At 32.0% G+C, this 25,874-nt stretch overlaps 3 protein-coding genes and 2 long non-coding RNA genes across 10 annotated transcripts; 2 read left to right on the top strand and 3 right to left on the bottom strand.

The window, feature by feature from the left end:
* The first annotated feature begins 363 nt into the window (after positions 1-363).
* Dp (transcription factor Dp) lies at positions 364-9,275 on the top strand. Of its 4 annotated transcripts, none has more exons than XM_090114013.1 (11): positions 364-794; positions 997-1,118; positions 1,490-1,538; positions 1,610-1,695; positions 1,793-1,962; positions 3,259-3,427; positions 5,178-5,375; positions 5,860-6,008; positions 6,506-6,588; positions 6,846-6,929; positions 7,378-9,275. In XM_090114013.1, the coding sequence occupies exons 1-11, from the start codon at positions 746-748 to the stop codon at positions 7,536-7,538; spliced, it is 1,320 nt and encodes a 439-aa protein (XP_089970139.1). In that variant the 5' UTR covers positions 364-745; the 3' UTR covers positions 7,539-9,275. The 4 variants fall into 4 exon arrangements, with proteins under 4 accessions (XP_089970139.1, XP_089970133.1, XP_089970153.1 ...); XM_090114007.1 differs by having other exon boundaries at positions 5,163-5,375; XM_090114020.1 differs by having other exon boundaries at positions 418-435; positions 5,163-5,375.
* A 551-nt stretch (positions 9,276-9,826) lies between these two features.
* LOC149910452 (COP9 signalosome complex subunit 9) lies at positions 9,827-11,014 on the bottom strand. Of its 2 annotated transcripts, XM_090113982.1 has the most exons (4): positions 10,888-11,011; positions 10,544-10,705; positions 10,309-10,381; positions 9,827-10,027 (listed from the first exon to the last, which is right to left on the bottom strand). In XM_090113982.1, exons 2-4 carry the CDS (start codon positions 10,610-10,612, stop codon positions 9,990-9,992), a joined length of 180 nt encoding a protein of 59 aa, XP_089970108.1. In that variant the 5' UTR covers positions 10,613-10,705; positions 10,888-11,011; the 3' UTR covers positions 9,827-9,989. The 2 variants fall into 2 exon arrangements, with proteins under 2 accessions (XP_089970108.1, XP_089970101.1); XM_090113975.1 differs by having other exon boundaries at positions 10,544-11,014.
* A 2,767-nt stretch (positions 11,015-13,781) lies between these two features.
* Positions 13,782-15,549, bottom strand: LOC149910451 (uncharacterized). The gene is made up of 2 exons (XR_016457921.1): positions 14,405-15,549; positions 13,782-13,972 (listed from the first exon to the last, which is right to left on the bottom strand). It is a non-coding gene; the product is annotated as an uncharacterized LOC149910451 (long non-coding RNA).
* Positions 15,550-15,631: 82 nt separating this feature from the next.
* LOC149910450 (uncharacterized) lies at positions 15,632-16,682 on the bottom strand. Its single transcript, XR_016457320.1, has 2 exons — positions 16,339-16,682; positions 15,632-15,822 (listed from the first exon to the last, which is right to left on the bottom strand). It is a non-coding gene; the product is annotated as an uncharacterized LOC149910450 (long non-coding RNA).
* An 815-nt stretch (positions 16,683-17,497) lies between these two features.
* Positions 17,498-20,272, top strand: Dus2 (Dihydrouridine synthase 2). Of its 2 annotated transcripts, none has more exons than XM_090113959.1 (6): positions 17,498-17,868; positions 18,525-18,663; positions 18,852-19,184; positions 19,350-19,637; positions 19,736-19,898; positions 19,977-20,272. In XM_090113959.1, exons 1-6 carry the CDS (start codon positions 17,715-17,717, stop codon positions 20,253-20,255), a joined length of 1,356 nt encoding a protein of 451 aa, XP_089970085.1. In that variant the 5' UTR covers positions 17,498-17,714; the 3' UTR covers positions 20,256-20,272. The 2 variants fall into 2 exon arrangements, with proteins under 2 accessions (XP_089970085.1, XP_089970092.1); XM_090113966.1 differs by having other exon boundaries at positions 17,734-17,872.
* The last annotated feature ends 5,602 nt before the right edge of the window (positions 20,273-25,874 follow it).

Genomic DNA, 25,874 nt, shown 5'->3' with positions numbered 1-25,874 from the left:
TACTTTATTGAGCAGCATTCGACCAAATTTTGACTAAAGACCTGTGGACCTGAATAAAATCCAACTTTATATTTTAATATGAATGTTACTTTTTTGAACAGCGCCGTTTACATATTATATTGTATAATTTATTAAAAGTATATAAAAAAAATATCATGTAAATATGTTGTCGTCTCTAAATATAAATTAGAGTTACTTTTGAACTGTGTTTACGTACCAAATTGTGATCGAATCACGAATTATTTGTTAAATTATATTTTATTACAGAGTTTATATTATAACGGACAAAAGAAAAATAAATCGTCGTTTATAATCTATGAAATATGCCTTTGTTCTTCGACAGATGTCACTGTGAGTTTCGCGCCTTTTCCGGAAATAAATCCGGCGGGGCTTTCTGGTTTTGGGTACACGTGAACAGCGTCATCCAATCAGCTGGTAAATTTTAAGACCGGCGCCACTTTGTCATCAATGTTGTCCACAGTGATTGTTTAAACTTTTTCATGAAACATTCTAATTAAACATTTATTGTGACTTTGTTTTGTGTTGAGTGGCTAAATCTTAGGGGCTAGGTGTTTTTTATTTGCAGTAGAACGTTGCCTACAGCATTTTCTGACCTTCGAAATATCCCAAATTGTCGCCATTTTGACCATGCAAGTTAATTTGTTGTAGTTTATTTAAGTGTTTTACACATAATTATCACCATATATACGTAAATGGATACCTTATTGCATGGAGTATTGCGAAAATGTCACAGAAAAGTAGTGTAGTAAATTTTGTAATACATGACGCTAATGGTTAGTACATGGTGCCGCCAAATTTCTCAATGTTATTTGCCTACTTCTTTTTTCAATGGTATTTAGTGTTAGGTTAAAAAATATTGTATTTTTACATCTAGGAATCAGTATAAATCATTGCCTAGTATTGTGATTAATTATTTGTGCCTTACACTTAATAAGTAATACATTCAACATAGGATTAAATTATTACAACTTTTAGGAAAGCCTCAAATGGTTAAGGTAGTGCAAAACCCTAACAGTCAACCCCTTACCGAAATAAAAATCAAACAAACCCCTGTGAAAATTTACAAGTTAGCTCAACCAGTAGAAGGAAACATTAAGGCAAGTTCCTAGCTGATCTTAATATATAGAAATTCTCAATCAGTAGGTAAACAATGAGAAATTTACATGAAATAAACTACTGTGTATTTAACATATGGTCCACCAAATTTTTTTCATTAGTTGTTTTGTGTTGAGCTTAAGTAAATAGTACAGCTTTAGTTTCATGTCTTGTCATGCTTCTAGGTAGGAATTCCATATGATTCATTAGGGTATCCATTGTTACCTTTGTTTTTTTTATTTATTTATAGAATTAAATATTCTGATGTAAATATCAGCTGTTTCTGTTGTATATTTTGATTGATTGTGTATGTGCAAGTTGAAGTATACATATTATTTTTACAATGCTGTAAATTTAGCCCTATCTTTTACAGCCTCAAGCATATCAACCTATTAAACTGACTGGCATTAAACATACATCAGGTATGTTAGATTATTCAGTATGTGAAGTGCAAGCAAAGTGCAAATAAATTTTATGAATTTATCTCTTTCAGAGCAATTAGAAGAATCTCTTACTATTTCTACACCACAAGAAGTTGCTACATGTGTTGAGCCTGAAACAAATTTGAATAAATCATTGGTGTGTAATTTAAACACAGATTTTTATTGAACTGAGGTGTTATTAAGGGAATGAATAATTAAAATTATCAATTAACTAATTCATGTGAAATTTTCAGATAAAAGTACAAAATCCATTTACTGAAGTAAACTTAGAATTTGTACCTAAATTAGTTCCAATTGTACGAAAAGGTGAATTAACAACAGATAGCAAACAAAGTGAAGCTTTAAGTATGTCTCATGCATCTCGGAGAAGACATGATTCAGATAATGATGCCCCAACAGAATAGTAAGTAAATTGTAATATGTAAAATTTGTTGTATGACATTTATTACTTTTAACTTAGATGCATGTTTCACATGGTTAATATTGTGAACATACATACAAAGATACAAAGATAAAGTCCCTGAACCAGCTGTGGAGACGAATATTAACTAAGAAAACTTGTATGTTAATTAAGTAAACTTGTGGAATACTGTTTGATTCATATCAATAGGCTCATTGTTCTCAATTTAAAAGCAAATTTCATACTAAAATATAGGATATATTTGATTAATGTTACTTATAAGGGTAAAAAATTTCATTTACTGATCTAATAGTTCTTTAGATAACCTAACTTAAATAATCCCATGTTTTATTTCTCTTGAATAAGCAACTAAATTTGTTGAAATTTGTGTGGTAGTAGTTGTACTTATGTACCAAGTCCTACTAGTATGTATATTGTATATATGTATAAAGATTTTTACAACTCACTAAATAAGTTATTTTGTATTGTACTAGCTTTTAACCCGCGGCATCGCCCGCTTTGTCTAAAACATAATAAATTATATATTAAAACCTTCCTCTTGAATCACTCTATCTATTAAAAAAAACCGCATCAAAATCTGTTGCGTAGTTTTAAAGATTTAATCATACATAGGGACAGAGAAAGCGACTTTGTTTTATACTATGTAGTGATTACATTAGCCTGTAATTGTGTCCCAATGTTGGGCAAAAGCCCCCCCAAAGCGCTTCCATGAATCACAATCTTGGCTATTTTAGACCAGTCTCTATTAAATTGGTCCAGTTCAATCCGCCATCTTTTCTTCGGCCTGCCGTGACGCCTTCTTGTCTGGGCTCCACAATGTCGTTACCTTGGCCCACAGTTCGTCCAGCATACATCTAATATAACATATAACAAAATCTAATATAACCTATACAGCTCCATTTAAGCGAAGCGGCTTTTTGCGCTACATCGCCGATCTTAGTTTTGGAGCGCAGCTCGGTGTTTCGAACACAATCTGTTAATTTAACACCCAGTATGCTTCGCTCCATTGACCTTTGACAGACCTTCAGATTGGACTTTTATTCATTTGTCAAAGACCAAGTTTGTGCAACATAAGTTAAAATTGGAAGAATACACATGTCCATAAGCTTCCTTTTGATGTTTAAATAACGGGTCACACTGTTTAACTCTTTTTTTATTTGAAATTTTGGACCAGTTGTCTGTAATGTTATTGAAGCTGTAATTTTGTTATATGTTAATTATTAATTAATTAAATTAAGTTGATAATTATTAATAAAATATTACTTCTGACAATTATAGCACAACAAAAAGGCGTAAGCATGCAGACAAAGTTGGAAAAGGGTTAAGGCATTTTTCAATGAAAGTTTGTGAAAAAGTCAGAAATAAGGGTTTTACTTCATACAATGAAGTTGCTGATGAACTTGTCCTTGAATTCGCCACTGGAATACATGGATCATCTGATAGCCAAGTGAGTTATATTTTAATTTATTTTATTTAAACCTATCGTATCATTGTCGACCAAGGAGCTATTGGGGCGGCTGATAGTAAGTACTAAGTGCTACAACTGCCCATGAACAAGTATAATCAACTAAGTAATAACTTTGTGTTACTTCCACCTTCCCTTTACAACAATCAAAGTTGAATGTATATTGTAATAACAAGGAAAATAGAATTTCAATAAATTTTTAATAATCGTGACTCGCATTAGACTAACCTACAATATATATATGCACTAGCTTTCCGCCCGCGGCTTCGCCCGCGTTTTTAAAGAAAAACCCACATAGTTCCCGTGGGATTTCCGGGATAAAACCTATTCTATATGTTAATCCAAGTTATCCTCTATATGTGTGCTAAATTTTATTGTTATCGATTCAGTAGTATTTGCGTGAAAGAGTAACTAACATACATACCTACACACACATACATCCATCCTCACAAACTTTCGCATTTATAATTATTAGTAGGAATTAGGATTAGTAGGATAGGATAAGACGACCTAATACAGACTGTAAATTGACATGTACTTAATTACTAGCATCTCGTCTGGATCTGCTCGAAAATAAGTTAACGTTTAAAATCCGTTAAAAAAATTGGTTGTGTGTAAAGTAGGTTTACGATCGAGATGTTTACGTGATAACGTTTTATTGGTGGCAGCGCTCGAGATGAGACGGGAGATCGGTCCGTCTCTCTCTCATTATACCTTTTTTTTTTAAGTGGGGAAATCTTGCATAGATACCCACGGCCTCCGGGGAAAGGGCCGTGGGTTATGTCGGATTCCTACCGACCAAAACCCCACTGTGTTCCGTCAAGCCGCATCAACGACGGGGCCACGGGTATAGGTAGAATTCTTCCGTGACCCCATCAGCAGCTGCCCGTCTCCAGGCCAACACAAACTATGAGCCCGCCAGCTCTGACCTCATGGGGCGGCGTGAGCGGAACACGTCTCACGCCGCTTCAACTCACCGGACGATGGACTAAATCCCCGCTCCATCGCTCGGAATTATAATTTGCGATCGCGCTCGTGAGGTTTTGGTGTGACACAAGTTTCTGAACATGTCACCCGACTAAAACGATTTTAAAAACGTTATCACGTTAAAATCTTTAATTTCTATACACATAATTAATATTGCAAACACGCCATGGCCCGCGAGTACTTCGGCGCGCCGTGAGCGCGCGCCCCTTCGTGTGTTTGCACGTATTATAAATCAATAGACTACAGGCTACACAGATGCCGTACAAAATCAAATAACCAAATTTTTTATGAAATCCCTTACAAAAATGGTGGTCCACAAAGTCGGTATTTATTTTTATTTTCCGACAATTGCCGGGGTAAATTTGGTCATTTGATTTTGTACGGCATCTGTGTCATACCATTTCTAAACTGCTTTTAATCCATTATTCCGCAACGCCGTACAAAAATCATGGAGACAAGGGGAAAAAATCTCTACCTGTACTTTCGAATTCTCATCTGCACTCAGGTGGACAGCTTAGTGCTTAGTGAGGGCATAGTGCTAATCTTATTATTTTATGCTCTTATATTGTTCTAGATAGGTCATTTGGTGGTTCAAATGACCCATAATTTTTTCAATATGGGCCTGTAGTTAACATTCCCATAAAAAATCAAGCAAAATTAACCTACACTAAAAGCTCCTTATGGGAAAATGTTGTGTTCTAATGTAATACAGAGAAACTTAACATTTCAGCAATATGACCAAAAGAATATTCGACGAAGAGTTTATGATGCGTTAAATGTTTTAATGGCAATGAATATAATTTCAAAAGACAAAAAAGAAATAAGGTGGCTGGGTCTACCAACTAATTCATTACAAGAATGTACAGCTCTTGAAAAAGAAAAACAAACAAAATTGGAACAAATTCAAAAGAAAACACAACAGTTACAGGAACTTATATTACAGGTAAGATAACAGTTTTATCATAAGCTATTTGATTTTTCAAGAAATTTCTTGAGAGAAAATGCGTTTGTTTTAAATTGATATTTGGATACAAATGTTTGCACAAATATTTTGATAGCATAAGACTTGTATTAGCAATGGTATAGAAAATATTGTAAGTAAATAGAACAAATAAAATTAATTCTTATAATAATATTTACTGAAGTCACATTGTCAAGCTATATAATTATGCCGTAATTCGTAAACCTCTCTGAGAAAACTGTTTCTATTTCGTAAAATATAGATCATAATTTACTCAAGAACAAGTCTTTCATCATAAAAAATCCTCATAATATATCATTATTAACAGATAGAAAAAACACATGCAAGTTATACCCATTTTTGCTTAGGGGAAAAAAATACTATAGTATCAAGAAGTCTGAGTACTTAATAAATGACGTTGAATTATAATGGTGTATATATTTATGCAGGCTTTTGTATTTTTCAGCATATATCATTTAAAGGTTTAATAGAAAGGAATAAAGAAGCAGAAAATAAAGGCATAAAACCGTCAGCATCATCAGCAATACATTTACCATTTATTGTTGTAAATACAAGTGATAAAGCGCTTATTGATTGTAGTATCTCTAATGATAAGTAAGTATGCTTACTAATCTTCTCTTTAAGATATTAAATCTTAAAAATATTACATACATCTGTATATCATAACACTTTCTTGTATTTATGCACTTTCTACCTTTTTAATTATTTATTTGTCCTATATCCCAAGTAATAAATCGCTTCTAAGCGATATAGCTGCCAAATTGTACACCTATTTTAAGTTATTTTTTTTGTGTGCATTGCAGTGTTTTGTAACAGTTTTATTGTAACAGGGGACAAGCCCGTTTGAATGTGGTTAAACAATGGATGATAAAATCAAATGAGTTTAATTGATTTTTTATCAGTTGAAACAATTATATACTTAATTTCCATAACTACTTAAATTTAAATATGCAAATTAATTCGAAAAAAAAAATCCACTTATTTCTTAATATCTCAGCATATCTATACGATATAACTACTAGCATGTAGGACAAGCTCAATTAATAACTTTTTTCGGCTTGATTAAAAGATTTTTTTTTTTCTATTTTCAGGACAGAGTATATGTTTAATTTTAATAAGAGGTTCCAGATACATGACGACATAGACATATTAAAAAGGATGGGTCTTTTATTTGGTATGCTTTACATATAATATTATTTACTTAAACAAATATGTTTCCATTTTCTTTTCTCTCGGATATCAACATGCATTGTCATATCTGCAGTAACGCGTTGATGCGTTCCCTCTATTATGCACTTAGCTGTGTTTTCTATGCAAATGGAAATTTCTTACATATACATAAGACACGCATACGCGCGCTACACTGCATGATGCGGTACAGTTTGCCCATTGCCTAAATCAATGTTAAAATTGTTATTATTTATTTTTCAGGTTTAGATAAAGGAGAATGTTCAGAAGAAGATATTGAAAAAGCGAAAAGTATGGTTCCCAAATCGTTAGAATGTTATGTTGAACGTAAGTAGATTTTTGTTATCATTATAAAATAAAATTTATTTCATGCCAAGATCGTGAAAAAATATGAAGGTTTTGTTTATTGTATAATGTCCATTACTCAAACAAATGAACTTGCGGTCACTATTGCTCACGCTGAAAAGTTTGTCTTATATTTTACTACTGATTTAAAATGTCCCATCAAGATTAGTTAGCACAAACCATGCACAAACAAGAACTTAATAGTTCTCTTCTAATATTGTCTCATTGTAAAACCCCATTTTACTAATCAAGACCTTTCAGTTGATACTCATATTAAAGGTGTCCCAAAAAAATTTGGTGCATCCACAATTAGAAGGGCATGGGTTAAATTTTTTTGCAAATGTCGCTCTGTTGTTCTCTTAAACTAGTGCAGTGACAGCATATGGGAAGCCTAATCTCCATTAAATTCAATATTTTCTTTGCATTTCAGAAATGGCAAGAGGTCTCAGCAATAACCTTTCGGATATTCTCGATGAGGGATATTTAGAAGAAGGTGTGGATGATGAAACATTAGGTGAAGCAGATGTTGATGATGATCAGGAAGCTGATGCTAATGAGTACAGTGAAGACAGTAGTGACGTTGATGTTTAACAAAGTACTGTTGTTATATTTGGTCTGGGATTTAGTTCAACAATGTATAATTTTGAATCAAAATGCACTTTTAAGTGCAGAATTATATTACAGTTAAATTTAATGTTGTACTTTAACATAATTTAAGTGTGGAATTTATCATTTTGATAAATAATATTTATTTGTCTTACTAATAATAAGCAGGCAGAAAAGCAATAAAAATTATATTTGTTATGTTATCCAAGTCCAAATGTTTGAACTAGAATTATTTAATATGCATCTGCATTATATATCAACTGCATTCTTAATTGATATTTAAAAGTTTAATATCATAAATCGGAATAAGTCTCGAAAACAAATTGATCATTTTTCTTTCAATAGGCTTCACATAACAACATCAATATTTAGGAATTACAATAATGAATTTATTACGTCTATTATCTCCTAGAATACGAAGAGGTAGAAGCGGCATTCGCGTAAAAACAGGTTCCGTTTGAAGTCAGCTAATTTAGCTTATTTGTGTTTAGTTGGTCACGTTGCAAACTCTTTTCGGCTAAGAGTTTAAAATGTCTCGATACTATCTTTGCCTAACGCAGAACGGCTTTAACTGTTAACTTGTCCGCATATACCGCTTCTACGTCAGTTTATTTATGTATTCTATGGTCTACTACGATAAATCGCGCAAGCCAATTTACAACTTTAACAAGACTTAATTCAAAATAAAAAGAAACCCCTGGGCTCGTCATTTCGACGTCCATCGTTTTTAGTTTTGGGGTTTATTTATAATTAATCAGCTTAAGCCTTAACCTCTTGCGTACAATAAACAACTGTTTGCATTTTTTGCTATTTTCCTCCCATACCTTAGTGATTTTTGTGAATGTATATGAGTGATGTCAATTGGTCCTAATTTTTGAAATCCTACGTTTCTTGATAATATTTCTCGACAGCCTCTACAGAAACGCACTTTCTAGCAAAAGGCACTTAATTTAGTTGCAAATCAGTATCTCCCTTATTTCATTGATTTCTTTCCATATTCAATACTCGGTGTGATTAATCGTATGATGACAATTAACTTGAAGACTAAATTACTTAATAAAACTCACAGTTATGTGAAGCAGGACTCGAAACGCAAGTTTAATAAATTATGCACTTTTATAACCCAATGACGGATGGAGATTGTGTAGTTTTAACTTTTATTATTGTAATAAAGGTACCTGTTTTATGTGTAAAATTGTATAAATGTTATAAAATAATAGGAAACAGTAACTTTATAATAAATATACACTGATGTTAAGACAAATTCATATTTGTTGAAATGCATTGATTGTATAATGCCAAGATGCATTATAAAGTAATAAAACATGTTTTATTCTTTTTACCCTCCATAATAATATGTGGATATTTCTAGTTTTAATTAATTACTATAAGATAACCTTATTATTTTGAACTACAAATGCTCAAGCCATTCTTTATGAAATTATATGAATTGTTGTTGACTGTTTCATTTGTAGATTTTTTCTAGTTCATTTTTTATGTTCAAAAAGCAGAAAGGATTATCTGAATTGTCAAATTTGATCTCAAATGAAATTTAGGACGATCACTTATTGAGGCACAGTATTTTTATGATATTTTTGGGGTATTGACTGAATGCACTAGCTGTTACAATGTACAAGATCCGATGACAAAACGTTTTCAGCATATCTATCATTTATAGAATAGATTTCATGTTAAAGAGTATAAATAAAATAATTAAATATTTGTTTTGTTTGATTTTTCACCTACAAATACTTATTTTTGTTAATCTCCCGATTAGCTATCAAACTGGTTATCAATTTTTCAAAGAATACCAACTGCTTTGTGATTGGTTGCTACTCATGGTACCACTAATAGTATCTTAATGCATATATGAATAATAAACTCGTAGAAAAGTCGAAACTGTACAATGGATATTTTTTCAAAAGAATACATACTTGGGGCATCATCTACAATACCAAAGCCTAAAATTAAGTTTTTAGAATTTTTGTCTATGTGTCCAGGCTAAACTCAAAATCGTACTGCATGGATTTACTTCAAATTAATCCGTCAGTCCTCGGATCACAGACAATAGAAAATCTATTGTGTCTCGGCCCGATCGGGCCGCTCGGTGGTCAATGGGTTAAGTACAGAAATAGCTTGAAAGCTGAGGAAGGACAAGGATAGGTTTTATCCCAGAAATCGGAAAGCTAAGAACAACATTTCATGAATTGCTAAAGATAATAATAAGAAGTGACATAATAGAGAAGTTTGTTAGAAATGGATATTAAATAAAATTCTTTGTCAAGTTTTAATGAACCATACACTTATATTTATTAGAAAATTGAATACAAGAAAGCAAGCTTTTCAACATAATAATAGATGGCCAGACTTGAAATGTCTTTACTTCCGTTGTTAAAATTAATAGCTAATAATATAAAATAAAGGATTTTCCTATTGTTATTTTAAATCATCATCATCAAACAAATCTTCAAAATCTGCAAACAGAAAAAAAAAGATTAAATTGTACCTTATTCAAATAATAATAATATATTGGTATGTATATTTTTTTGTTACTTGAATAATAAGTGGTGTTACAATCATAATTAACTATATTTTTCTTCTATCTGTATAGATTTTTAAATTCAAACACTTGAATATTGAGAAATGAATCAAAAGAAAAAAGTAAATTATTATGGTTGTCTCAAATTGTGGAAAACGATAAAAATAACTTGTTATTATTAGTTTAATTTCAAACAACAATTGGACGATACTCTACCATTAAAAAAGTCTCCATGTACTGCTTTTTCATTAGCAGCTAAATCCATTAAAAGGTTGGAAGGTCCACCAGCCTAAAAATATCAATAAAACAATTGTACTATTGTTAAACTACTTAACGCAAGTAGTACCTTAATAATTGTGGTGATATACTGAACATGTACTTAATATTTGTATAAAAGATGAAGTGCACAAAAATAAACCATTTGTTTGTTTCTATAATAATATATACATACTTCCTCTAAATCCATGTAAGGTCCCACTCCTTCAGGAAACATTTCATCAGCAGCCACAGTAGGTTTCATTTTTTTACTGACGTGAGTTGACTCGAATGAATTATCCAATTTAATGTTCGCTAATTTTATTTAAGATGTATAGTTTTAATATCTTCTCCTGCTCTAGAAATATATTTTATAGATTTATAGTATTTGATAATCTCAAACTGTATCGGTTATAAAAAAATATTGATATTTTTATATAAAATCAATAAAGTAATTCAGATTTGTAAATGACACAAGCTCCTGCACTAATACAAAATCACTGATTTACGTAAAAATATTTCTAATGATATCTTATTTACGTATTTGGCTTTTTATTGTATCTTTTGAACACAACACAAAGCACATTTAACTTATAAGCACAGAAATAAACGGGTCGAAAATAATATTTTTAACTGTCAAAGGTATATTTTCAAAATATACCTTGGACCTCAGAGGAATAAACCTATAGAGTACTTGTATCGAGCGTATACAATTTACATATATTTGTTTCTCTCTATCTAAAGAAAACGTCGTATGAAAGAATGAGATAGCTATAGACTACAAGCTACGTTTCAACATAGTCATGGCACCATTTTTACTATAGGTACGTATTTAGATAGATAGAAGGTGATAGTGATGGGATGTGCTTCAATCGATAAAATCGTGAATGCATTTTGCATTTACGGTTTCGTGAAATAATAAATAATAAAAAAAAACAAAATTAATCATTAATTTCAGTTGAATACATTATTTGTTTAATCCTACGAATATAATAAATGCGAAATTATGCGAGAATGGATAACTTTCTCTTTCACTGCTGAACCGATTACAATTAAATTTTGTACATACACACATAGGATAGGTTTTATACCGGAAATCCCACGTGAACGGGAACTGTGCGGGATTTTCTTTAAAAACGCGGGCGAAAAGCTAGTATATTTTAAAATAAATTTTAAAACTTGAAATGTAACTAATTTAAAATAAAGATGGAAATGATGATAAAGTTAAAGGAGTGAGGAGAAAGGCACAGTCAGCATGAATTTTAACAAGTTCATAAAAGGACAGTCTTAAAGAAAACATTTTCCTTACATCCTACTAATAAAGCGAAAGTTTGTGAGGATGGATGTTTGTTACTCTTTCACGCGAATACTACTAAACCGATTACAATGAAATTTGGAAAAATTACTTTTGATCCCGTAAATCCCACAGGAATGGGAACTATGCGGGTTTTTCTTTGAAAACGCATGTATATTAAGTATGTATTTCAATAGTAGTTTCTCATCTATGAGAACTGTCATTTAATCAACCGTTTAATTTTCACATAGTTACACATTTAAAGTAAATGTGTAAAAAAAATTCCAAATAAAAATTCACTCACACACAAATGTATTTATTATCTAAAGGAACAAAAAAAAACGTAAGCGTAAGATTGCACAATTCTTCTAGAGTATCCATCTTGATAACACGCAGGCTCGAAATGCAGTGAACACAATCTAGCAAATTTCGACGGCGTCCAATCTACACGTCTCATGTTTTATACCCATTTTTTATTTAGCTCTGGAAATCTAAAACAAAATGAATTTATTAATAATCTAAAAGAGAAACAACAAACTAAACAGATAAGTCAAATAAAACAACCACGTGGTATTTTTTATTTTCCTGCTGTAGAAAATTTACACCTATTATTTGCAACAACAACTACATATAAATCTGATATAAGAAACAAAATAAATAAATCAACGTTAATATGAAATAGATTTTTTGTCATAAATCGATAATATACGCTAGATGTGTTACAACACTACGGTGGTAAACAAAATGCCAAACGTGATAATATTGTGACATTTTTTAAAAATTATTTAATTCTTTTGTATTCCACAACCCCATAAAGTGGGTAAATGTTACAGTTACAACATAAACTTATAAAAAAGCGCTTGATAAAACCTTCAAATAGGGTAAGAACATAAATATTTATCAATTTGCTGAAAATCACTTACCGATGGAAAGATATTTTTTCATTGTTTTCATCCAAAACTCCCATTCGACTAGTAATAGCCGATAGCTAAACATACAATAGTCATTTTAGCACACTGACAAATAAAAAGAAACACTATACACTTTATATTTTCTAAATATTTCGTTAAAAACACTTGAAGCACTGAGCCCACCAGCTGGTTGGAAAACAAACTGACTGCCGGCGCGCTACGTTTAAAGACAGTGCAGATACTCTATCGCTATCTCAATCTGACTTATGCTGATATTGACTAAGAGTAAGTAGATTAGAAAATATGTATTTTGTTCTGTCTCAATATAAGAACTCTATCTCAGAGGAATAAACCTATAGAGTACTTGTATCGAGCGTATACAATTTACATATATTTGTTTCTTTCTATCTAAAGAAAACGTCGTAAGAAAGAATGAGATAGCTATAGACTACAAGCTACGTTTCAACATAGTCATGGCACCATTTTTACTATAGGTACGTATTTAGATAGATAGAAGGTGATAGTGATGGGATGTGCTTCAATCGATAAAATCGTGAATGCATTTTGCATTTACGGTTTCGTGAAATAATAAATAATAAAAAAAAAACAAAATTAATCATAAATTTCAGTTGAATACATTATTTGTTTAATCCTACGAATATAATAAATGCGAAATTATGCGAGAATGGATAACTTTCTCTTTCACTGCTGAACCGATTACAATGAAATTTTGTACATACACACATAGGATAGGTTTTATACCGGAAATCCCACGTGAACGGGAACTGTGCGGGATTTTCTTTAAAAACGCGGGCGGAAAGCTAGTATATTTTAAAATAAATTTTAAAACTTGAAATATTACTACATAATTTAAAATAAAGATCAATAAAGTTAAAGGAGTGAGGAGAAAGGCACAGTCAGCATGAATTTTAACAAGTTCATAAAAGGACAGTTTTAAAGAAAACATTTTCCTTACATCCTACTAATAAAGCGAAAGTTTGTGAGGATGGATGTTTGTTACTCTTTCACGCGAATACTACTAAACCGATTACAATGAAATTTGGAAAAATTACTTTTGATCCCGTAAATCCCACAGGAATGGGAACTATGCGGGTTTTTCTTTGAAAACGCATGTATATTAAGTATGTATTTCAAAGTAAATGTATATTAAGTATGTATTTCAAAGTAAAAAAGTAAATGTGTAAAAAAAATTCCAAATAAAAATTCACTCACACACAAATGTATTTATTATCTAAAGGAACAAAAAAAAACGTAAGCGTAAGATTGCACAATTCTTCTAGAGTATCCATCTTGATAACACGCAGGCTCGAAATGCAGTGAACACAATCTAGCAAATTTCGACGGCGTCCAATCTACACGTCTCATGTTTTATACCCATTTCTTATTTAGCTCTGGAAATCTAAAACAAAATGAATTTATTAATAATCTAAAAGAGAAACAACAAACTAAACAGATAAGTAAAATAAAACAACCACGTGGTATTTTTTATTTTCCTGCTGTAGAAAATATACATCAATTATTTGCTACAACAACTACATATAAATCTGATATAAGAAACAAAATAAATAAATCAACGTTAATATGAAATAGATTTTTTGTCATAAATCGATAATATACGCTAGATGTGTTACAACACTACGGTGGTAAACAAAATGCCAAACTTGATAATATTGTGACATTTTTTAAAAATTATTTAATTCTTTTGTATTCCACAACCCCATAAAGTGGGTAAATGTTACAGTTACAACATAAACTTATAAAAAAGCGCTTGATAAAACCTTCAAATAGGGTTAGAACATAAATATTTATCAATTTGCTGAAAATCACTTACCGATGGAAAGATATTTTTTCATTGTTTTCATCCAAAACTCCCATTCGACTAGTAATAGCCGGTAGCTAAACATACAATAGTCATTTTAGCACACTGACAAATAAAAAGAAACACTATACACTTTATATTTTCTAAATATTTCGTTAAAAACACTTGACGCACTGAGCCCACCAGCTGGTTGGAAAACAAACTGACTGCCGGCGCGCTACGTTTGAAGACAGTGCAGATACTCTATCGCTATCTCAATCTGACTTATGCTGTTATTGACTAAGAGTAAGTAGATTAGAAAATATGTATTTTGTTCTGTCTCAATATAAGAACTCTATAGGTTTATTCTCAGAGGAATAAACCTATAGAGTACTTGTATCGAGCGTATACAATTTACATATATTTGTTTCTTTCTATCTAAAGAAAACGTCGTAAGAAAGAATGAGATAGCTATAGACTACAAGCTACGTTTCAACATAGTCATGGCACCATTTTTACTATAGGTACGTATTTAGATAGATAGAAGGTGATAGTGATGGGATGTGCTTCAATCGATAAAATCGTGAATGCATTTTGCATTTACGGTTTCGTGAAATAATAAATAATAAAAAAAAAAACAAAATTAATCATAAATTTCAGTTGAATACATTATTTGTTTAATCCTACGAATATAATAAATGCGAAATTATGCGAGAATGGATAACTTTCTCTTTCACTGCTGAACCGATTACAATGAAATTTTGTACATACACACATAGGATAGGTTTTATACCGGAAATCCCACGTGAACGGGAACTGTGCGGGATTTTCTTTAAAAACGCGGGCGGAAAGCTAGTATATTTTAAAATAAATTTTAAAACTTGAAATATTACTACATAATTTAAAATAAAGATCAATAAAGTTAAAGGAGTGAGGAGAAAGGCACAGTCAGCATGAATTTTAACAAGTTCATAAAAGGACAGTTTTAAAGAAAACATTTTCCTTACATCCTACTAATAAAGCGAAAGTTTGTGAGGATGGATGTTTGTTACTCTTTCACGCGAATACTACTAAACCGATTACAATGAAATTTGGAAAAATTACTTTTGATCCCGTAAATCCCACAGGAATGGGAACTATGCGGGTTTTTCTTTGAAAACGCATGTATATTAAGTATGTATTTCAAAGTAAATGTATATTAAGTATGTATTTCAAAGTAAAAAAGTAAATGTGTAAAAAAAATTCCAAATAAAAATTCACTCACACACAAATGTATTTATTATCTAAAGGAACAAAAAAAAACGTAAGCGTAAGATTGCACAATTCTTCTAGAGTATCCATCTTGATAACACGCAGGCTCGAAATGCAGTGAACACAATCTAGCAAATTTCGACGGCGTCCAATCTACACGTCTCATGTTTTATACCCATTTCTTATTTAGCTCTGGAAATCTAAAACAAAATGAATTTATTAATAATCTAAAAGAGAAACAACAAACTAAACAGATAAGTAAAATAAAACAACCACGTGGTATTTTTTATTTTCCTGCTGTAGAAAATATACATCAATTATTTGCTACAACAACTACATATAAATCTGATATAAGAAACAAAATAAATAAATCAACGTTAATATGAAATAGATTTTTTGTCATAAATCGATAATATCCCATTGACCACCGTAAGGCCCGATCGGGGCGCGACACAATAGATTTTCTATTGTGTCTGTGATTCCGAGGACTGATGGATTAAACGCTAGATGTGTTACAACACTACGGTGGTAAACAAAATGCCAAACTTGATAATATTGTGACATTTTTTAAAAATTGTTTAATTCTTTTGTATTCCACAACCCCATAAAGTGGGTAAATGTTACAGTTACAACATAAACTTATAAAAAAGCGCTTGATATAACCTTCAAATAGGGTTAGAACATAAATATTTATCAATTTGCTGAAAATCACTTACCGATGGAAAGATATTTTTTCATTGTTTTCATCCAAAACTCCCATTCGACTAGTAATAGCCGGTAGCTAAACATACAATAGTCATTTTAGCACACTGACAAATAAAAAGAAACACTATACACTTTATATTTTCTAAATATTTCGTTAAAAACACTTGACGCACTGAGCCCACCAGCTGGTTGGAAAACAAACTGACTGCCGGCGCGCTACGTTTGAAGACAGTGCAGATACTCTATCGCTATCTCAATCTGACTTATGCTGTTATTGACTAAGAGTAAGTAGATTAGAAAATATGTATTTTGTTCTGTCTCAATATAAGAACTCTATAGGTTTATTCCTCTGAGGGTTTATTCCTCTGAGAACTCTATAGGTTTATTCCTCTGAGCCTTGGACAGTGTGACATTGACAATTGACATACGACAGATCGACAGATATTATTTATCATTTTTTTTATGACGGCAACGTTTTAACTTTTTGACTTATCGCTAAAGGAATCGATATTTTTTCTAAGCGTAAAAAATCGAAAACGGATCGACCAATTCGGCTAATTTTTTAACGTTCATGTACGCCCAAGGAAAGCCCAATGATATAAAGCATTAAGCAACACAACAGCTGAATGCTATGCATTTTCTTCTGACTTCTGAATTGAAATCATAATAGTTACTCGTCTTTAAAAAAACGCTTCCTAGATATTCATATATCGGCCATCAGCGCTGAGTTACGCGTGTCGTCAGTGTGGTCGTCAGCGTGAGATTAAATTCAGTATTAGAAAAAAATCGTTGCTTTTTGACACAGTTACTGATATTTCTTAGCTTACATTTTATTTATTACTAGCTGTGCTTCTCGGTTTCACCCGCGTGGCTCCGCTCGTGTTGGTCATAACGTAAATCGTAATTATATATAGCATATAGCTTTCCGCGATAAATGGGCTATCTAACACCGAAATGATTTTTCATATCGGGCCAGTAGTTCCTGAGATTAGTGCGTTCAAACAAACAAACAAACAAACTCTTCAGCTTTATAATATTAGTATAGATCAAAAGGTCTCGTAACCGGACCATTAAATCTTCAAAAAAAAAAAGAAAACTGGCATTTCATTTTGACACATCAGGGTGACAGGGTCATCAGGTGTTCACGTAGAGGGAGAGTTCATATTCAATTCTGTGGTTCAATTTGTTGCTGTGATCGCAGCTATGTGTGTTGAGTGATTTTAGATATAATGATAACCACGAACATAACCTTTAAAAGTTAAAACATGAATGATAACTTTATACGAAATTAATATTAGCTATGTCCTCATATTAAGATGTAAAAATCTAATGAAAGAGATAAGTGATTTTCAATTAATTTTTATCAACTAGATTTATTCCAATCAAAATGCTTTCATATGAAAATAAAATTATCCTGGCTCCAATGGTGCGTATTGGCACTTTACCTATGCGAATATTAGCACTCCGTTACGGAGCAGATATTGTGTATTCGGAAGAATTGATAGATTGGAAACTTTTGCGCTCAAAACGAAGGTATAATGGTAGGTATGTTGTTCACCTAAGTTAAATTAAAAATCAAGTATTTAGTAATAATATTTATTTGTGTGGCATTTGTAGCAATTTTACTTGTACAGGTAGCTCAGGTATTAGATTATTTTATTTTTCTGATGGTAAGCTGCATTAGGGTAATTCCAGATGACAGGGTAAATGCAATAACGTTGAATTAATAAGTAACTAGTGATTGATTAAACAAATATGAATAATATTGTTATCAAACCCGTTTATTTTCATGGGATGCCTTCACAATACTCACAATAAAACAATGCTCTGAAGTGGTATTCACAATTTTCCGATTTACCTGACATCTGGAATTCCTCAAATGTTCTAAAAATTATTTCTTCTAACACACATATCTTGCATTAATTAATCATAAGTGGGTTCCATCTTATATATAAAAATGAATCGCAAAATGTGTTGGTAAGCGCATAACTCGAGAACGGCTGAACCGATTTCGATAATTCTTTTTTTACTATATTCCTTGAAGTACGAGGATGGTTTTTATGTAGAGAAAACGTAAATATGTACCACGCGCGAAGCCGGGGCGGACCGCTAGTTTTAAATAAATATGTATGTATCTGTATAATTAATTAACAATTATTTCACAAATTACGTTGACTTGTTGCTTTTAAATTTCTAGATATACTTAAAACAGTGGACTATGTGGATCAAACTGATGGAACCATAGTGTTTCGTACATGTGCAGAGGAAAATGGAAAAGTAGTACTGCAGCTTGGTACCTGTTGTGCAGAAAGAGCTTTGAAAGTGGCAAAACTTGTGTATGTTTATTCTATTGTTATTTTCATATTTATGCATAATATATTTAAGTCCCTAAAATTTGAATTTTCAAAAATTCAAATTTTAGTATTTACATTTTGTAGAAGAGAAATGTAAAAGAATTAAAATAAACTTGGCTAGAACTTGTCGTCCATACAAATATTTTGATTATGTAAATAATACTTTTCAGAGAAAATGATGTTGCAGCAATTGACATTAATATGGGCTGCCCTAAAGAATTTTCCATTAAAGGTGGCATGGGTGTTGCGCTATTGGAGCAGCCAGATAAGGCCTACAATATTTTAAATAAACTTGTAAATAATCTCTCTATACCAGTCACTTGCAAAATAAGAATTTTAGAGACTCCAGAGGACACACTGAAATTAGTTGAAAAATTGGCAAGTTCTGGAATAAAAGCTATAGCCATTCACGGAAGAACAAAACATGAGAGACCCCAGCATGCTGTACATACTGATATTATAAAATATGTTGCAGAAAGATTGTCTATTCCTGTCATAGCAAAGTAAGTTGAGATGTTCAAATTATAAGAGAGCCTATAATTGATATGATGAGAGAGAGATTGATTAAAATTTTTACTATTTGATACTTAGGTATGTTATTTTATAAGTTTGTATTTATTTTACTTGTATTATCATAGAATAAGATTTATTTTTGTTTTTTGTTCTAGTGGTGGTTCAAAAGAGATAGAAAAGTACACAGATATAATAAAATTTAAAAATTTGACCGGATGCTCAAGTGTCATGCTAGCAAGAGCTGCTGAATGGAACTGTTCAATATTCAGAAAGGAGGGTTTATTGCCTATGGATACAGTAATTAAAGAATATCTTAAACTTGCTATAGACTATGATAATTCACCTTCAAATACAAAATATTGCATTCAAAATGTTCTACGAGAGTTACAAGATACACCCAGAGGAAGAAAATTTTTAGACTGTCAGACCCAAGAACAAATTTGGTAAGTTATTAATTTAGTAAGGTTACTTTAGAAAGCAGAAAACTATAATAAATGGATCCTTTTCATAAAGAAATATACTCAAAATAATTTGTTTACAGTGCAATATGGGATATGGATGAATATTGCAGAGAGAAACAGAGCCTTTATCAAACATTGGGTATAAATGGTAGATGGCAAGTGAATCCAGATGAACTACAACCACCCAACAAGAAATTAAAAACCACAGAAAATGAAAAACTGGATGATGTTGAACAAATGAAGGTGTGGTTAATTTTTTTTTTAAATCAAAACATGATATTTTTGACTTCAGTAGTTAACCATTTATGGATATCTTTACAGGTATGTTTTATCCGGGCCAATTTCACTGATCTGACATTGCCAAAAACGGAACTCCATTGCTGGGCTGCCAAGAATGGCCATAAACTTCCTACATATGAAACACAACAAGTGCAGAAACTTTTCAGAACAATATTGACTTTTAATGGGAAAAAATATACTTCTTCATTTTGGGAAAAGAACAAAAAATTTGCAGAGCAGGGTGCTGCTTTGGTCTGTTTATTTTCTTTGGGTCTTAAAACTAGAGAAGATTTGATTGATCTTGGCAGTATAATAAAGTGAATGAAACATCAAAAAAACTTTTTCATTCCATTTTATTCTCTTTAAATTGTTGATTTTTTATTGTTTCTATATTATCTACTAATTCTTTATCAAGTTTTTCGAGTTCGGAATTGAGAACATCATGTTTTTGTAAACCCTGGTTCAATTTCTTCAGATTTGTATAGCAATCGAAGGCTTCTCGTAATGGATCATCATTAAGACTTAATTGCAGAGGCTCTTCCAATTGTAGAATACCCGAATCCGATAAATCTTCCAAAATACATTGCGGGGATGGTAAATTTGGAATTGGATGTTTGGTATTATCCATAATACTTAATGGATAAATTCCCTGGTACTTATATGAAATAGCTTAAAACAGTCAATCCGTTATGTTTTTGGTATTATCATGAGCATTAATATTTCACTGATCAATACATACACGAATACCTACGTTCTCACTTCTCAATCCCAAAACTTCTGATTGACTTTGACGACTTGACGTTATTGACAAAAGTTTTGACATCGTATTTTTGTGTCTACGCCACGAAATAAGTCCCGCGGTGAAGGTATGAACTTAATTTGACAGGTCGGTTAAATAAGGGTTTTCTCTACCACTATGATTTGAATTTGAACCATACGGGAAAATATTTGGGCTCTATTGAAAATTAAATTGCATTACAATCAGCTATGATTACAATATTATAAAACTTAAATAAATTTATACTTCACAGACCGTAATTACCAACTGGACTATGAGTGCAAAATAACTGAGGAAAATTTCACACATAATAGAGTTAATACTATAATAATTATTGTCCTTTTTTTCAATACTCGTCAATTTCAATAATCTATTTCCCCAGTTCTAAGAGAAGAGACTTCTAACCAGCTCAAGAGAGACCATAGACGAAAAAATGTTTTGTGATTTTATGAAACCACGGTAAAAGTGAAACTGTTCGAACGGTTCCGAACACTGCTTTGTGTAGCGCATGTCGCGTGACGGTCGGCTGCCGAGTAGGTATACCTACTCGGCAGCCGCGATACACGCGACATGCGCTACACAGACCAAAAAGTTTGAGACGATGTAATAAAAGTTTCACTTGTATACGTAGTATATTATTATTAGTCTGTGGTTTCACTTTAAAAGAAGTAAACTTCTAAACGTTCACTCGAACGTATACTCATAGAATTCTACCTTCATACTGTACGACGTACGTACTTTAATTTGTCATTATTTCCATACATAAGATTAACGTTGGTCTGGAAATGCAATACAACATACATTTTTTATTCCTCTTTGTGATTGTAGAGTTGGAGTTAAGTTCTCTATATATATCTATTATCTCTCTATTATATCTCTATACTCTATTACATTTCTTCCTCGCGTAGAGTGAGAATGAACCATAGAGGAGGCACTAAAATGACAAGTAATGCGTGAGAGAAATACACTTATGACTATAAAGCTAAGAGCAAGCGAGACAGAAACATTGTTTTTTGTTTCTCTCATGTTATGCGATTTCTTTTGTTGGGGACAAAGGCAGTTTGTCCCAAACAAGCGGCTACAGTCCATTGTTTAGCTAGTTTTCTGTTTTTTCTCGCTGTTAGGTGACTTCAAAGTTTAATAAACGTTGACAGTGATCTGTTTTAATCCGACTTTAAGTGAAAATATGGTGCGTTGTAGTGTGATTGGTTGTAAAAATCGGCCGGAACGAAGATTACCAAATATTACCTTTCACACGTAAGTAAACTTATTTGAAGTATATTGTTTTATAGAACTGGATATAGTTGATACATTTTCATTAACTCTAATGTGAAATTATCTACAAATATATAATATTTTCATCGAAATAGACGTAAACATTTCTTTGTGTTATCCGACTAAATTACGAAGTGTTCTTGTTGTTCAGGACGCCATTTGTTTTTACGTAGTTTCAAATTTATGGTATAATCATGTGATTAACATAAGGGATACCAGTACAGGGTAAAATTTTCCCCAAAATCGTGAAATGTTTTTTTAATATTAAATGTTAATGTTTGTGTAAAGTTTGTTACACGGTTCGGTTTTCCGGTTCAGTTTTCCTCATTTGCATTGGTTTAAGTATTTTTTTTTCAATGTCGGTTTTTTTGTATATTCCAGGTTACGATGCACATCATAACGCTGAAGACTGCGAAGCTGGCCCTTTCACACGAGCTGCAGCTGCCACTGAAGGCAGCGAGGACGCTGCACTGCCCCGTCAGGAGAGGCCGTGTTGGAGTAAAATCCGGAAGGCCACCCCCCCGTGCCTTCCTCACCGCGGTGCGGCGCGCCTTTATAAGAACGAACGAGCGGCGGAGTCGTCCATTTTCGTCTGCTACTCGGGCGCACATTATCGCGGAACCTCTGCCCATTTATTTCTACCGTCATTTTGCTGTTCATTTTCAAATAAATGTATTTCGTTTAATTTGCTTTTAATTTGAACTATTTCCAGTACTTTTTTTATTAAAGTAGGCCGTTTTTATGGCGGGTCGCTAGTTAAGTTAATAAATAACAAAATCTTTTCAAATCTGTCTTTTTCTTCATAAACCTTTCTTACAAAAAAATACCCAAACATTTATAGATATTTTGCCAGTTTTTCGGATAAAAAGTTTTTGTAATAGTTGGCAACATTGACGTAAGCATTCGCCATCTCGTTCGGGTATACGCCGATGTCGTCTCTATAGTTCATTCTCACTCTACGCTTCCTCGTACTATAGATATCAGATGTCGCTATAACAAACCACAGACATTAACAAACAATGCAACGACTATATTGCCAGCAGATGGCGCATATTATTTATTAAAGCACAATTGGCAGGACGAACTCTGATAACGGAATTCTGGGAAAATCAATTTGGAAGATCTCAAATTTTATAGATTTGAATATTTTTTTCTATTGATTATTCATAATATAGTTAATGCATTGATTATGGACACCATAGCACGTCATGATGAAGAGAAAATCTAGCAATGGTGCACAACTCGCAAGCGCCCTTTAGCAGCTTTAATGTTTTAGATATGTTAATCAGTAATCTGTTATTCATATACATATTATAATAATATGAGGTACATATTAGGCATTCTGTATTTATTATTGAAAAACAATTAGTCTTCATGTTTATTGGATACAATTTAGAAAAACATATAAAATATAAAATGTGTAAAAAAATTTTTGATTTTACGTTCCATTTTACTTTTTAAGACCCAATTAAGTAGGTATGTAAGTACATATTGATTTCATAAAATTATTTAATATTTACCTAATTGTAAGATGTTTTAATCGGGATTCACGATGCAAATACATATTTAATAAGAAACGTTGAAGAGATCCGAAAGTTGATATTATATTGATAAATTTTAGAAGGTAGAGATGACTAGAGACTTTTTTATAACTAACGAGTTAATCTATTGCTTTTTTTTCGCAATAACCTCTCCAAATTCATAATTAAAAACAATAGGCAGTAATTCATAAAAATTACGATATTTCTGCAGTTGAAGGGTCCTCAACCGTCCCACACAAATCTGTGTAGGAAGTTACCTACCTACTTATAGAGAAAGGCTTTCAATATTGACGTTTTTATTTCAAACTAGCTGTGCTCCGCGGTTTTACCCGCATTGCTCCGCTTCTATTGTTCTTAGCGAGATGATAATATATTATAGCCTATAGCTTTCCTCGATATATGGGCTATCTTTTACACCGAAATAATTTTTCAAATCGGACCAATAGTTCCTGAGATTAGCGCGTTCAAACAAACAAACTTTTCAACTTTATAATAGAATATTAGTAGTAGTAGGTACATTATATTACCTAGATAATATAAAAATAAATAAATAACATTTCTTTACAGTCATTAACGTTAAACTCGATCAACCAACAATACAGTTGGAATATTATTCCGCATCTATTCTTTGGAATGACTTGGATTAATTATTGAGGTTTTGCAGTCTATTAACCTTAGAATATTTTGCAGTCTATTAACCTTATATTTTCATTTGGACTTATTATGCAAGGACACTCAGTAAATAATACACAGTTAAATAGTAAAATAAAATAATAATTATTTTCAAAATTATATCGTTAGTTCACAATATTGCTCATTGCCATAAGCAAAACATATGGCTCATCAAAGCAATATATAGCCAATATTGTGATCGATTATATTATTGATGCAATACTACAAAATCACATCAATAAAACTGTAAAATACATGTGTAATAAAACGAAGAAAGACGAGATATCTGATGTTCTGGAACGTTGGAGTTATTTAGGTGGATGGTTTGCGGTTTCCTGTCGCGACCGCGGCTGCATCCTTCGATTTACGTCTTTACACGTTTTATGTATTGCTATTCTTATTTTTATTATATTATACTGTAACTAGCTGCTCCGCGCGGTTTCACCCCCGTGGCTCCACTCCTGTTGGCTGTAGAGTGATGATATATAGCCTATATCCTTCCTCGATAATTGCGCTATCTAACACCGAAAGAATTTTTCAAATCGGACCAGTAGTTCCCGAGATAAGCGCGTTCAAACAAACAAACAAACAAACTCTTCAGCTTTATAATATTAGTATAGATAAGTATCTACATGAGTTACATAATATTATAGTACCTAATATACATATAAAGATTTTGGAAAGGAAAATCAAATGTTATTGATAGTTTATCTCTTATGCTATCAAGCTTCGATCAGCTTTTTTGTTTTTTTTTTTTTAAATTCTGATCTGATCTTCAAACAGAATTTATGAAAAATTAAGATAATTAGGTTTAATGATGAATGATATCTGAAAGTTTTAACGAGTGTGTTGATGGATATGGTTGTTTATGATTCCGTAAAGCCTAACCTGTTTTTGGTTAAAGAATATATTTTAAACAATCCTCTGTCAATTGTTATTTTAATTTATTTCTCAATGTTATTCTATTCTGATGTTACCATTTCGATGTTAGTAGACCCTTATAAACTAAAGACGTAAATAATCGAAATAGGCTGAAATAGCAAGCAATTGAAGAATTGAATTTTAAGCTTCATAAGCTAAAGCTTAGCTACTACTAACACTTAGGACGCTTTGATATTAATGAATTAACTTGATATAAGAAAGCTAAGCGTGTTGCGTGTGGTCTTCCGTGTAACCATAATATTTCATATTATGCTCAATAACCGACGCAGAAAGCGTCAAATTACAATCACTTCATATTAGTGTCATTCTGGAATAGTATGGACTCGATGAGTGGACACAACAACTTGAATATTATATATAAGTACATACATTCGATTCGAGTTGTTCGGTCCATCTGACAAATAACTCAGGCCCCGGAATCGCAGACACAATAGAAAATCTATTGTGTCGTGGACCGATCGGGCCGTTCGGGGCTCAATGGGTTAATAAGTAGCTAGATAATATGTTATTTAACTTCTTATTTTGGTAAGTGGATTGAATATGGTGCGCATTTATTTGATATTTTTTTCAAAATTCAATTTTCTTTACACAGCCCGATCAATGCGTTTATAAATCAGTCAGGCAATCAGTCACCTTTGCGTTATACATATCTCTTGTATATTAAATTCTCATGTCACAGTGTTAGTTACCATACGATACTCCTCCGTAACAGCTGGACCGATTACTATTGGG

This window comes from Colias eurytheme, chromosome 2 (assembly GCF_061535395.1).
Source record: "Colias eurytheme isolate Ceu_HAF_F1 chromosome 2, ilColEury1 Martin Lab GWU primary, whole genome shotgun sequence".
NCBI lineage: Eukaryota > Metazoa > Arthropoda > Insecta > Lepidoptera > Pieridae > Colias > Colias eurytheme.
The sequence above is the reverse complement of the archived record's forward strand: the minus strand, read 5'-3'. Positions and strand labels throughout refer to the sequence as shown.